Genomic DNA, 13,968 nt, shown 5'->3' on the forward strand with positions numbered 1-13,968 from the left:
AAGAAAATAAATAAATAAAAATTTAATCTTTTCAATCTTTAGTTGCAGGGGGTGCAGCCCACCATCCCAGGCAGGAATTGAACTGGCAACCTTGTTGTTGAGAGCTCAAGCTCCTGCTCCAACTGAGCCATCCGGCAGCTCCTCCGGAAGCTCAGAGGCAGCTCGTTGTCTTCAATCTAGTTGTGGAGGGCACAGCTCACTGGCCCATGTGGGAATCGAACCAGCAACCCTGTTGTTGAGAGTTCGTGCTCTAACCAACTGAGCCATCCAGCCACACCCTCCATCATATGTTCTTAACAAAATAGGAAGCATAAACTATGGGCCAGGAAGTGTGTTAGATGCTTTCACACATGATACCTCGCAAAGATTGTGTCTTTAATTCATGATAAGATCTACCATGGTGCCTTAGGAAACAGCTGTGTTGCAAATGAAAAAGAAATAGAACTGGAGCCAGAAGACCTGGGTTCAAATAATGTGATCTCTTAGTTTTGTGACTTTATAAGTCACTTAATCTTAAATTTCATCAAATACAGGGCTGATGTGATGAAGAAATATATTTTAAAGTGTCTGGTAAAGCACACTATAAATACAAATGCTCAATAGACACTGATGAAATGAAGAAATGAAGGAGATAACAACATGGACAGAGATACAGTAGACAGGAAGAGACAGAGAGAGTGTGTTTCTAGTCACATGTTTGTCTGTGGATGGGTGGGGTAGAGGGTGGAACAGAGCGTCCAAGCATTTTGACCTAATACCATGTTCCTATCATGAGCAGTAGGTGCAGTGATTAGGATAGGGTTGGCTGATGTCTCAGAATGAATAACTTTCATTGTGACCTGGATGACAGCATTCTGGGCTAACGATCCCTTGTCCTGGCAAAGAGCATGAAATGGAGGCTCTTTGTCTACTTAAGACTCTAAGGGGATTTAACCAGGTTCCTAAGAGTTACAGTCTTCTGTTACTGTAGATCATTGACATGCCAACATGACTGATGACCCACTGTTTAACGTATTCCATTCCTTCTTATCCTTATTAGGTTTTTATAGATTTTGCTCTAAATGAGACAACCAGAGCAGAGATCTTCAGGATACAGCAGCAGTGACTGAGCAATACCATCATTATTGCCTTGAAGGCTCATCTTCAGTAGAGTTCCAGAGAATGACGCTAAGTCTGACAAGTATTCAAAATGTACATGAGTATGAAAACCTACAGGGTGACTATATTGATTTAAGACATGGGAAGTCACGTATCTTCAACCAAATATGGAGACACTAGTAGGGCACCTAGAAGTTCAAATAGTCAATCACTGTTGTGATAACTTATCTAACAGAGGTTTTAACAGAACGCTATGGAGGCACATAGAGGAGATAATGAACCAAGTGGTGGGGGAGGAATCAGTATTGGGAAAATATTCTTGAGAAGAGCAACACCTGTGCTGAATCCAAAGCTGTTTAGGAGTTATTTGGGCAAAAGGCATTGTAAAGCAGGATGCACAGCACAATGGACAGTGCCATCCACAGAGAACTGCAAGTGACTCTACAGAGCTAGAGCGTATGTGTGTGTATATGTGTATGCATATGTGTGAAGGGAGAATGAGGAGATGGCAGAGGCACAGGCAGGATCTTGGGAAGGACCATTTTAAAAATCAGACTGAAGGAATTTATAGTTTGTCTTGAAGGTGAAGGAAAGCCACTGAAGGATGTAAAGCAAGCAGCACCATAATCAAATCAGGATTTTTAAGTGATCATCCTGGCAACAGTGTGGAGAACAGATTGGAAGGAGACAAAACTAGAGACACGGAAGGTAATTAGGAAGGAGTCTGTTGAAATGACCCATGTGGGAAACGACAGTGGCCTAACAGCAGCACTCAGCATGGAGAACAGATGTATTAGATACAGTCAAGAGGTTGACCTCTCAAGACTTGTTCACTGATTCACGTGAAGGTGAGAAAAAGAAAGAATCAAGCGTGACTCCTGGGTTTCAAGCTTAGATACATGAATGGAGATATCCTGTTCATCGAGATAAAGAATAAGTCAACCTACATTTGAAAGTCCCAAAACCAAGATACGGTACTAAATTTAAAAAGAAAGAATTAACACAGACAAAAAAGGACAGGTTGTCTAAGACTGCATGGTATACCATCTCTGAGAAAAATCAAACACTTATTAAATTCACAGAGCGGAATAAGTCAGAGTTAAAGAAATTCCTGTCTAACATATGTTGATGAATGAATAATCAAAGAATAACACAGGCGGCAATTCACTAACAAGAGAGCCATCTACTGCCTTACAAGGATAGTGCAGCAATGAAATGCCATCAAAAAATGTGGAAGGAAGCCAAGTGTTTGAACAGTTCACATTGTACACGTCGGCAAAAAATATCTGACCCATCCCGCAAAAAACTTCCAAGTGGTTGGCATTGTTAGCCAATATAGCCTAATGTTTTTACTTACTTGTTTCTCCTAACCACGTCAATATATATTATCATTTGAATAGTCTTACCTGCCATCATTGCTATCATACTGGCTTTGTAGACATTAGTAAGAGATCCAAGTTCTCCTGTTGCTAAGATGGTTTTGAGATGAGCCTTCCCACAGGCCTTGCGAAACTGACGAATCTCATCATACAGGGCTGGGGAAGAAAATAATTGAGGCAGTTACAAAGCAGGCAAGTGATAATATACCTTGGCAGCAGTTTAGAGATGGTAGGACCCATCTCAGATTTAGGAAATATAAAACATTTGTCAACTTTCTAAAAAAAATCACCCCAATTTAATATTGCCTAGAGCATTCCGTTGCACTTCACATTCTGTTACACGGAATGCTTAGTTTGCTACCAGGCAACAGTTTCTAAGCCCTGACCAGAGGTCTAGAGCCAAGAAGCTTTTAAAATATCATTATAATGACATGCAAATTACCAATAATTTTTACCTCTTCCAGGTGACTATTACTTACAAGAAAAATGAAATTTATCTATACCATACATACAGGGGTGTACCATTTTCCAAACTAAGGAAAAGAAAATCCTCAGGTCCTTATAATAATTCTTCCATTCACACATAATAAGTTCTCTTGTTGGAATATAAAGCAGCCCTTTCCTGAGAGCTCTGCTAAGGACAATAAAGACAGAACAGTTTGCCCCACTATCTGCCAGGGTATGTGTCTGTATACATGACTCAAAAGTGTTGAGGTAGTGTTGGATGTATATGCACAAAGCCAGCTCTAGAGGGATTCACAGATGCAGCCTTGAATCTATTAACCCCTGACCCCAGAACCACATCTGGCTTTCTAGGGCTCCAAATAGTACCCTGAAAGCAGCTTGATTAAATATATATATTTAAAAAACTGTATATAACAAAGTAAAATCGAGGGGGAAAACATTTCATATTCAAAATAACAGAATTTTAGTAAACAAAAATCAGTATAATGAGTATTAAATTTTTGAAAAATATTTTGCAGTCTTTTTTCATGATAGCAGTGGATTTGGGCTCTCACCTTGCATCAGGTTGGCCATATTCATTTCTTGAACTTAAGCTATTGCTACATTATCAGGAGTGAGATCAGAGCTTTTTCTTTCTCCTATAGGCATGTTTCATAGGAAGTAATTTTACTAGCACACAAACTAAACTGAGCAGGAAAGAAGCACTCATAATAAAGGTTAGGGTTAATGTAAGCGTTTTTTAATACTAAGATGAGAGTTCATTAATTCATAGGTTTCCTAAAGTATGTATAAAAGACTTAAAAGACAGTAAACACAGTCAATTACATGAAAGTTATAACAAGAGGAACAAAACTTGTCTTCCCAGTCCTAGAAAATCTGAACTTAACTTGAAACTCAAAAGTGAAAACTGAATACAAATAAAGTCAAATATTCTATTACGAGATGCTTGGTATAAAGGTCAGTGTTCGTTGCCGCCAAGAGATGGTAACCACAGGTCTTTCAAGAAAGGATTGAGTATTTTCACAAATCCCTAATAATCAGTAGTTTTGAGTATTAGAGATGATCTGAGATGCCACACTCCCGAACTTACCTTGCCCATCCTACCTGAGAAAATCATCTCACCTCTACATCCAATATGACAACATGTATGAGAAAGTATAAATGGTAAAAGACACATTGTGTGACAGGGATAACTTACATTCTTTTAACTTAGGGAATGAATCTTGGATGGAATGACAGTTCTTGAGTTACTAAATCTAAACAGAGAAAGTTGTTCTCTAAGAACTATAGTGACAAGGAAATCTCTTGATCTAAAAAATTCAAGAATGCTAATCCAGAGTTAACCTGTGATTTAATTAATGACTTTTTCTCCACAGTACAGTGTTGCCATCAAAAGCAAGCTTGAGAATCAGACAAATGGGGATCTAACACCCAACTCCACCACTTCCTGTGTGACTTTGGGCAAGTTACTTCTCTTAGATTTAGGACCCTCCTAAAAGTGTCAATAATAATATTTACTTTATAGGGTTATTATGAGGAATATATATATATATATATATATATAAAACTTTGCACATTGCCTGGCTTATTGTAAGCACTCAAAAAGTATAATCGTTATGAAGCTCAGAATTCTAGTAAAATGAGTTTCCATTAACTGTTGTGTAATAAAAGTCAAATCTTGTTTCATGGGCTGATCCAACTCCTGTACTACACTGAAATTTTTTATATGGATTAGTGTTTACAATCAGTGGGCCATCAGATAAGTTACAAAAATATTTTATTACAGCATTTGTTAAAGTGAACTTTGGCCCATATAACAAAATTCTTAAAACATTGATTCTGATCATATTTATGGACAAAACTACCATCCCTTTTCTAAAGAGCATTATCCAGTGAATTTCTTCACCTACAGTTAAAAATCAACCAGAAACCCAGATGTATTTTATGACTTAATTATCAGCCACCTGGAAGTTATGCTCTTTAATCCATGATCCAAACAGAATAAACCAAAAATCACTTAGAGCTTAACTGGATTTAACAAATAGGCAACCAGTGCCTTCTCATTCTTTTAACTGCCAACTTCTCAAATCATTTCACTGACCTATTTCAACACATAATGGGGTCAAGTTTTTCTGAGCAAATATCTTAATCTTTGAAGTTCAATATTGGGAAAGTTGTCGTTTCTTTCTATTACTATTCTTCCCAGAGTACATCAGAACAATTATATAAAAAAGCATACCAAACATGGACTTTAAAAATGTGGCTTGGGCTCCATCAAGCGAATGCTTCTACCTGGGCCTTTGAATCCTACTGAGTGATGCAAGATGCAAGAACAGTTAGAGATTTGTATTAGCATTGTAGCATCAGCAAGGTCAGCAGATCCAAGAGTCAAGTGGCCCAGTGGCCACCAGCCAGCAGCAGTAGTACCCTTGCTGGCCAGGGGCAGCAGCACCAGTAGTGGCCCTGTAACCAAATTCTTCCTGTGGCTCAATTTGGCTGTATCCTCTGCTCCCTGGTCTTTCATGGTCCTGCTTGCTTTCCAAGCCTGGTTCTCCTGGCTTCTTACTGATGCAATGAGCTACTACTGTATGTCCTCCTAATACATCTTTTTTCAGCTTAACTTAAGCAGAATTGGTTTCATTAGTTTTCAACTTATAATTCTAGCATAACAAATATTTACTGAGTAAGGACGGTACAACAGACAACAGTGTGTGTGTCCCAACTGCCTGAGTTCATATCCTGGCTGTGAAATCAATTTATTGTTTGATTTGGGCAAGTTACTTAACCTTTGTCTCAGTTTCCTCATCTATAAAATGGGGATAAAAGAGGTATGCACATCTCCTGGAGTTATTTCTAGCATTACATAGGTTAATACATATAAAGTGCTAAGGACAGCACCCGGCACATAGTTAACATTCAAGGAATGTCAGGTACTTGTTTTCCTACTACTCATAGTGGTGGCAGAGCTGTTGCTGTTACTGCTGAGTGCTTATTAGGGTCAGAGTACAGAGGGACTGATAAAAGCGAGGACACCAGATCTCTGTTTCTTAAAGAATAGAAGATACAACTTTTTTGGAGCACTCAAAGAGCATTCTGGGCGAAATAAGTTCACTATATTACAAACAAATTTTGTTTGTTTGTTTTAAACTCAGAGCCCATGTTCCCTTGGATAGCACAGACTCCTGGGATAATAAGACCGTTTTGGCTACTTACTAGATTTGTAAACTTGTAGGAATTACTCAATTTTTCCAAGCCTAATTACTTAGGGAGTCGCAGTTTGCACACATATTATTGTGAAGATTAAATAACATAATACACGTGGCTAGGACAGCACCAGGCATATAATAAGTAGTTAATCATTCAATACTAGTTTTCCATATTTCTCTCATATATTTCCAGAAATGCAAAAATAACTTTAGGAAAAAAAAAAAAGCAAGCAGTGTTCTAATACTTATGAAAACATAATTAGAATATACAGTTCTTACATATAAGAAAAATAGGCCACCTCATTCCAACACAAGCCATGAAAGCTACAAGAAGCATTTTTAGAAGGGTCCAGGTAGTTTTGAGCATCTTGGCATTACAGTGATAGACACCATAGAAACGAGAGAGGTGATGTGAATCAAAAATCTTGATGGCTGAAATGTGAGCCAGTCCATTTCAAATCATAACGTCCTTTAACATACTCTACTGTCACTCTCTTTTCAATATAAATAAGTAAAACAATGGAAAAACTAATGGGTAGATTTTCGCCTACATTAGCAGGAAAGAACAGCATCAGGACGTAGATTTATATAATTGCTAAACATGTGGGGGAAATTACAAGTGAAGCAATAAGTTCAAGAGATCTGCTTTCCAAAATACTCCTCATGTGGAATAATTACCCAAAAGAATGAAAAATCCCCTCAGTTTTCAAAACATTTTCCTTCAAAAATTCTCAAAACGTTTTCTACACATAGAGGGACAATCTTACCAGCGTGAGCAGGGAATTCTGGAGGACTTGGTGAATGTAAGCAGCCTGAGCACATGGTACTGGGCCAAGGAAAAAGCCCACGTGGTCAAGAGGTTGTTATATACAAGGACATTGATCAAATAAATAAATATAGTGAGGATAATGGGAACAAGATTCCTCACTGACAAGAGGGGCACAAATATAGAAAGGGATGGGGCAAAAATAAACCACGTGGTGTTGGCTTGTAATGGAAGGTATCAGTGTGAACTCATGGGTTCTAATAAAGATAGACGGATAGACAAATATAGATGTATATGTGTCTATATGGGTGCATTGTGTATATGTGACCATTCATGTATTTCCTAGATCTGTCCACTGAGAAGACCTAGAAACAACAGCCCTATGCAATCTTCCATTGCATGGTCATAAATAATTAATTCAATGATTTTTCTATTATTGGATATTTAAGGTTTCAGACTGTTTGCTTTTATAAGGAATAATTTAGTAAACATCCTTATAGTTAAATCTTTGCATACATCATGACCTTATTCCCTAGAGCACTTATTAATTTTTTTGCTCACATACTCACATATAATACATATTCACTGCTAAAATTTCAAATATTACAGAAACTGAAAATCCCCCATTAAAAAAAAAAGAAAAGAAAAAACAATTCTTGCACATACCAGAAAAATAATAATTTGGAAGGCTATTATAAAAGATGACTGACAAACGAAAACGGAATTCAAACACCCGACTGCAAATTAGTCAGAATAATGCAAAATTTAACAAAACACATACACCAGAGAAGTGGCTGGCGCAGTGATGTCACATTAGAAACCTGGTAATAAATGTTTTGACTCATAATGAGGTTTTCAGGAGTAGTGAAAGTGGGAGTACTAGAAACCCAGGATATATTACATTGTAGATGCTTAATCAATACAGTGTCTCAACCAGCGGAGGGGTTGTCTCCTGTCTGTCCCCCCTCATCCCTCCTACTACTGCCACATTGATGAGGAGAAATGGAGGTCATAACCTGACCTTCTGCTCGTCACTCCCAGCTGAAAAACAAGTGAGGCTGTGCTGGTGGAGTGTTCACTGACAGAAATCAGAGAATTCAGCCACACTGGGAACGGCCTGTGTACATGAGAATTTAGATCCAAGGAGCAAAGGGGGTCATACTGCAGCTGTTGTAAGCAGCATCCAAAACAGGTTGATACTCGCTCTTCCTTCTGCCTCCCCATGGCAGCAGGAACTTACACCATAGCATTTTACTTTTCTCTATTTTAAAATTAACTTGTTTCTCCCCAGTTTCCTCATTAAAGGAAAACATATTCTTAATCTTGAGGCTGCTGGCAATCTGTTAAATTTTCTGGAAAAGCACTGCTATAGGCATAGAAATCTAAGTTAGTAAAGCTTCCATGTGTAGAAATTATGATTTAAGCAAGAATCCAAGTGTTTAAAGATGATTATTTCCTATCTAAAAGTCATAAAGTAGATTTCCTTTTATATTACATGCTATTCAAAGGCCCTTTAAAAATAATTGTTAACGAACATATCTAAGCAATTATTTTTTGAGTACTGGAAAGATGTTCAACACTGCATAAGAATGGCCTGAAAATAACTCTTAAGATAATTATATGTACAGTAAAACACTTAATATAAAATTGTACAGCAACCTTTTAAACTAAAAAAGTCACAAAATGTTCAAGAACAGTTTTCATCCACCAAGGCAACTAATTAATCTAGCACGGCTAAAACAGAAATGAGCTAAAACACCAGGTGCTAAAATAACCTGCAAGAAATCAAACACACACATTTTTGTCAATAGTATTTGAAGTGTTGGAGAATCAGAGCATAAAAACAAAAATCATAAAAGCACATAGCTGCCGTAAGTATCTTCGGAATTTTTCTGTCATAAACAACGCCCCAAACTAAAGCAGAAATTATGGGTTATGTGATTCCTCCCCAAAAAGTATTTATAGATTTAGAGATTGCTTTTTTTCATAGGATATGATTAACAGCTCTACAAAACAAAGCAAAATACCAATTTCTTTTAAGGGTTTTTTTTTTTTTTCTACCATTCTTCTTGTGTACAAATAAGCAAATAAGAAAAATAAATTGTTGCCCCGATTCAAGATTTTCAGGATCCATTTGCATAAGATACCATAATAGACATTGTGACTTTGGCATAAATATTTCGTTCTCTCACCCTAAAACTCTTGAGAGCTGTGAAACATGTACTCTACAAGCCAAGTTTAAGAAAGCAACTCAGGGCGGAAGAACTGAAAGGGGGTAAAAGGCACACCAGGCTCTGGATATAGAAGACCAACAATATTTCCAATTGTGACATCAAACATACTGTCTGAAACAATATCGCAGAAGAAGCCACCTTTGGAGTCATATCTGCTGGTGTTCCAGTGTGAAATAGGTTTCCAAATACTAGTAAAGTCACCTCTAGGTTCTGAGCTCAAGGAACTGGAACATTCTTGAATGAAGCTGATTCTGATAGCACTTTCTTGTCATTGGCACTATAGTAAGTAAATTTTTGCAGCAGAGACAAGTCATAAAAAAAGTGAAAAAAAAATTCTCTGTATATTTACAGAGCATGGAGTGCATTTGATTTTCAAAACCTGCTCAGTAAGATTTACGAAATGATGCATCGCTTCTGGTGAATGCTTTCATCAAAGAACTGTTTCAGGAATGCAACTTAAATGTCGACTTCAATATCATCATTAAACAATACTATATTACAAGTACTTATCATTGGACCAATACTCACAGATAATGAAAACACCAAATATAAAATCACAGGCCATTACAGTTCTAAAAGTCTGAAGTCTTATCCCCACAGGGGTAGCTTATTTAAATGGAGGCACAGAGAAGTGAAGTGTCTGCCCAAAGACTAGGTGTAAATAAGCAATATTACAAAGACTAAAACACAAGTCCTGAATTGCACTTGATTTACTCAATGCATGTGCTATAGGGTTACTTCCCTTGACAACATACTATCATCAGCAGCAGGAGGAAGGGGAAAAAGAAGAAACTGCACTTGGCCTGGAGGGAGTCATCTGGGCCAAGCAACAGGATGATCAATTTACATACATTATCTAATTTAATCCCTATTATAACCCTGTGAAGTACATGCCATTATTGTTATTTCACAGAGAGGGAACAGGAGGCACAGAGAAGTAACTTGCCCAGGAGAAAATGGCTAATAACGTAGCACCAGGATTCCAACCACCGTCTATCTAATGCGAAGACTGCTCCCAGCTCTTCCCATTTCCCAGTGCTATCTTCCCTTCTTACTCCACAGAGTCCATGTTCCAGGTCAGTTCTGGATCTGAGTGACTCCCATGATGACTGGCTGGGTGCCCCCCCCCCCGCCATGGTCCAGCACAGCCCCATCCCACCCCACCATGAGCTGCTACCTTCATCCCAAAGCACAGCCATCCCATGGAGAACAGAACTGTCTTTTTTCCAAAGAGCACAGAAGCAGACGCACTTTCTGGCTAAACTCACCAGAGTAAAACTTTATTCCTTAGGCATCTGTTTATAGCTAACTGCAGAGCCAGGCTAAATAAATAGAAATACATGAGAAATATGATATGTCCTAATTAATTAATATGTAAATTTAGCAATGCTTCAATTACCCTGTACTGAAATGATGTGGAACCAAGACTGAAAAGTACGTGTTGTGTTTTTTTTAAATGTTCTAAATTAGTACTTTTCCGCAGGACTATGGGATGGTGAAGGTGGGGGGTGTGGGGCTAGGAATCAAAATCACCTGAAGCGATTTTCACGGTATAGGAGCCTATTCTTCTCCGACATCCAACCCCCCAATTCTGATATTACACATACTTGCGGGGGGGGGGAAGGAATGTGCAAGATTCTGTACGGAGAAGAGCTGGGGAAGTAATTTGAAAATGCTTGTCAGGTAATTCTGAGAACCAGCAATACTACCGTCCCAAGCGATAAGTTAGATGGTGTACATTTTTGTGCGTACATGGCAAGGAGAGAGGGAAGTATTGGCAAGGAAGGACAGTGCACCATAAGGAGCAAAACAGGATCTGGCAGTAAAAAACTTAACAGCAAAGGACCAGGCCAAACAGCAACAACAAAAACGTTTAAATGAAAAGACATGTGAAGTCAAAAAGCACAACAGTCTGGACCATTAGCTGTGGGGCAAGTCATCTCAGAGATTTCAGTAGCCCCTGAGGGAATCACTGTGTTTCAGGATAATACTGTCTTGGATACAACAGTGCTGAAATGAAAGCGTATTTAACTGGAAGTGTTCAAGTTAGGGGAAACGTAAACATTTTTAAATGAATTTCTTTCTAAAATGGTGAGTCTCTGATTTGGTCAAGATGCACTGATTTTGAATGTCTACTTATGTGAAAATGATCGATGAAAAGCAACATGGTTTAGTTGGGAAGTGGAACATGAGTTCTGGGGTCATGGGTTGAGGAGGTTTGGTAGTCTTCAGCATAGGGAATGTAGCTGAAATAAGCAAAGAGATGAGCTTTCCCAGGGCGAGTGTGTAGAGTTTGAGGGGAAGTTTGGCAGCTTGCGAGGACAGAACCTGAGAATCTCCGATGCTTCAGGGATGGCACAGGAGGCGGAGAACCTTGCAAACAAGATGCGGGAGTAATCACAATCATGGAGGAAAACCTGAAAAATGTAGTGTCGCCAAAGATAAGAGAGTGTTTCCAGAGGGAAAAATGACTCACTGTGTCAAATACTACTGAACAGTAAAGTTAAACAACTGAAGCGCATCCTCTGGGCGGAGTGAAATGAGAGGTCATTATTAGTAGCTTGGTTAGAACAGATTCAAGAGAAAAAAGTAAATACCACTCAAGAATTTTCACCATGGAGGGGAGACTAGAAAGGGAAACTTTGCCGGGGACAAGGGGGGATACTGATTGGCATGTGGGTTTTTTTAATGAATCAGAAAAGTTTAAGTATGTTTAGATGCAATGGGAATGAGCTAGCAGAGAGAGGCTGAAAATACAGAAGAAAAAACGGCCCATAAATGAAGTAAGGCCTCTGAAAATGTGGGAGGAGATGAGAGCCATGGCACAACAGAGGGGTTGGACTTAGGAGGAAGGACGAAGGAAGGAAGCAGAGCTGAGGCAAGGACCTTGAGGGACTTCATGTCTAATGGTTTCCATTTTCTCTGAGAAGTAGTTGGTAGGTCATCTGCTAAGAGCGAAGGCGCTTCAAGGTGGGTGGAAGGGTTAGAAGTTTGAGGAAAGTAGAAATTTTTTAATCATCACCATGGAGAAGCCAAAAAGAGGAATGAGCCCCCTCTAGTCTCCTCTTTGAGTTCTTACCCTAAACTGTGGATCCCTGTAACCATAAGAAATGGTTAGAATCCACTCAATGCCAGATTTTAAAAATAGGATTTTTTCTTTTGTGCTTTAATCAGTGTGTTATATACCTCAGTACACAGAGGAGAGGGACCTAGTTTTGAACGTGGAATAGCCCGACAGACACTTCCATCAGCAAATTCCAAGAAATCAATTTTAGGCTCATATTTTAGTAAACAGCTAATATTAAAACATGACACTGAAAAATACAATATGTAATCAAATTGAAAACCGAAACTAAGACAAAATACTGCAGTGGAAAAAGTCCGAAGTCATTGCAGATTTCTATTTAGAATTAAATTTCTAGTATTAAATGTTCCTTTTCAATTTGTCTTGGGTCAAGAGGTTATTAACACCATAAAAAAGGGTTAATAGAAAAGTATGGTCTAGGACAAAGACGTGTTATTACATTTTGCATGAATGCCTGTTATTGGGAAATTACCAGTTCTTAAAAACAACCATTCCTAGTTCATTAAGGGATTTCCAATTATATCAAAATCCATCTCCTATTGTATTTTATTTTCCAATTAGCAGAGACAAAAGCACAAGTTATAATATAAACTATACTTCTACATCTACAACTCCAAGACATAACGAGCATCTAGTTTTTTATCTAACTGAATCACCTAAGAGTTTATTTCCAAATTTGTTTTAATGCTCACTCATTTTTTTCTCTTATTCTAGCCTTAACTCATAACTGAAATCTGTGTTTAAAAGCAGACAAGCAGAATTAATATATAGGGACAAGGAACATCTATTTAAAATAGGCCTTTTCAGAATAATTGAAATTGGATAAAACACACATGGACCATACAAAAAGAAACAAAAATCAAAAGCACAGAAAGATACTTGTGAACTGTCAAGAATTTAAACCTGGGAAGGACTGAAAATGTTGATGAGTATAGAGGAGTGTGTAAGGCAACAAGAGTGGCCTTGCATTTTTTTCTAGATCTTTCAGAACTGTTAAGTCCCTAATTGCATTATCCTGGAACACAGTGATGGTCTCAGGGTCTGCTGAAATCTCAGAATGGACTTGCCCCGCAGCTACTGGTCCAGGCTGTTGTACCTTTTGACTTCCTTTATCTCTTTAATTTAAACATTTTTGCTATTGTTGCTTTGCCTGATCCTTTGCTATTAAGCTTTTTATTATCACATCCTGTTTAGCTCATTATGGCGCACTGTCCTTCCTTGCCAGTACTTCTCTCACTCCTTTCCATCTGGGCACAAAAATGTACACCATCTAACTTATTAAGAATGTACAGGAATGTAGCTAATATTCAAGAGAAAAAACTACATTTTCCAGCTTCATTTGCAGCCACGCATGGCCACATAACATAGTTCAGGCCAATGACGTATAAGCAAAAGTGTTGTGTGAGATTTGGAGATAGGACAGGCCCTTCTTTCTTGTTGTCTAGGGGTTGAGTGGAAAGGCAGGAGCTTCACTGTCAGAGACAAGGAAGTACCCTTGAACGTGAGAGTAGAAGCCACACGCTTCAGAACTGGAAGATAAAGGCATCGTAGGTCTCCAAGAACTTTGTGAGATGGCCTCTGGAATACCGACCTTCAGACTTTAGTCCTTGAGTGTTTACTGAATCTTTGCTACTTCACAACCAAAAGCAATTCTTAATGGATAAACAATGGAATTAGGATTTACAGATGATAAGATAGATGGATCAATAGAGTCACAAAGATATCCATGAGATAT

At 38.3% G+C, this 13,968-nt stretch overlaps 1 protein-coding gene across 1 annotated transcript in view; it reads right to left on the minus strand.

The window, feature by feature from the left end:
* DERA (deoxyribose-phosphate aldolase) overlaps nt 1–13,968 on the minus strand; it is an 83,639-nt gene that overhangs the window by 35,452 nt on the left and 34,219 nt on the right. The window contains exon 6 of the mRNA XM_019744673.2: nt 2,505–2,633. Within this exon, the coding sequence (XP_019600232.1) occupies nt 2,505–2,633 (129 nt within the window). The remainder of the gene's footprint in view (nt 1–2,504; nt 2,634–13,968) is intronic.

Source organism: Rhinolophus sinicus, linkage group LG02 (genome assembly GCF_036562045.2).
Source record: "Rhinolophus sinicus isolate RSC01 linkage group LG02, ASM3656204v1, whole genome shotgun sequence".
Lineage (NCBI taxonomy): Eukaryota > Metazoa > Chordata > Mammalia > Chiroptera > Rhinolophidae > Rhinolophus > Rhinolophus sinicus.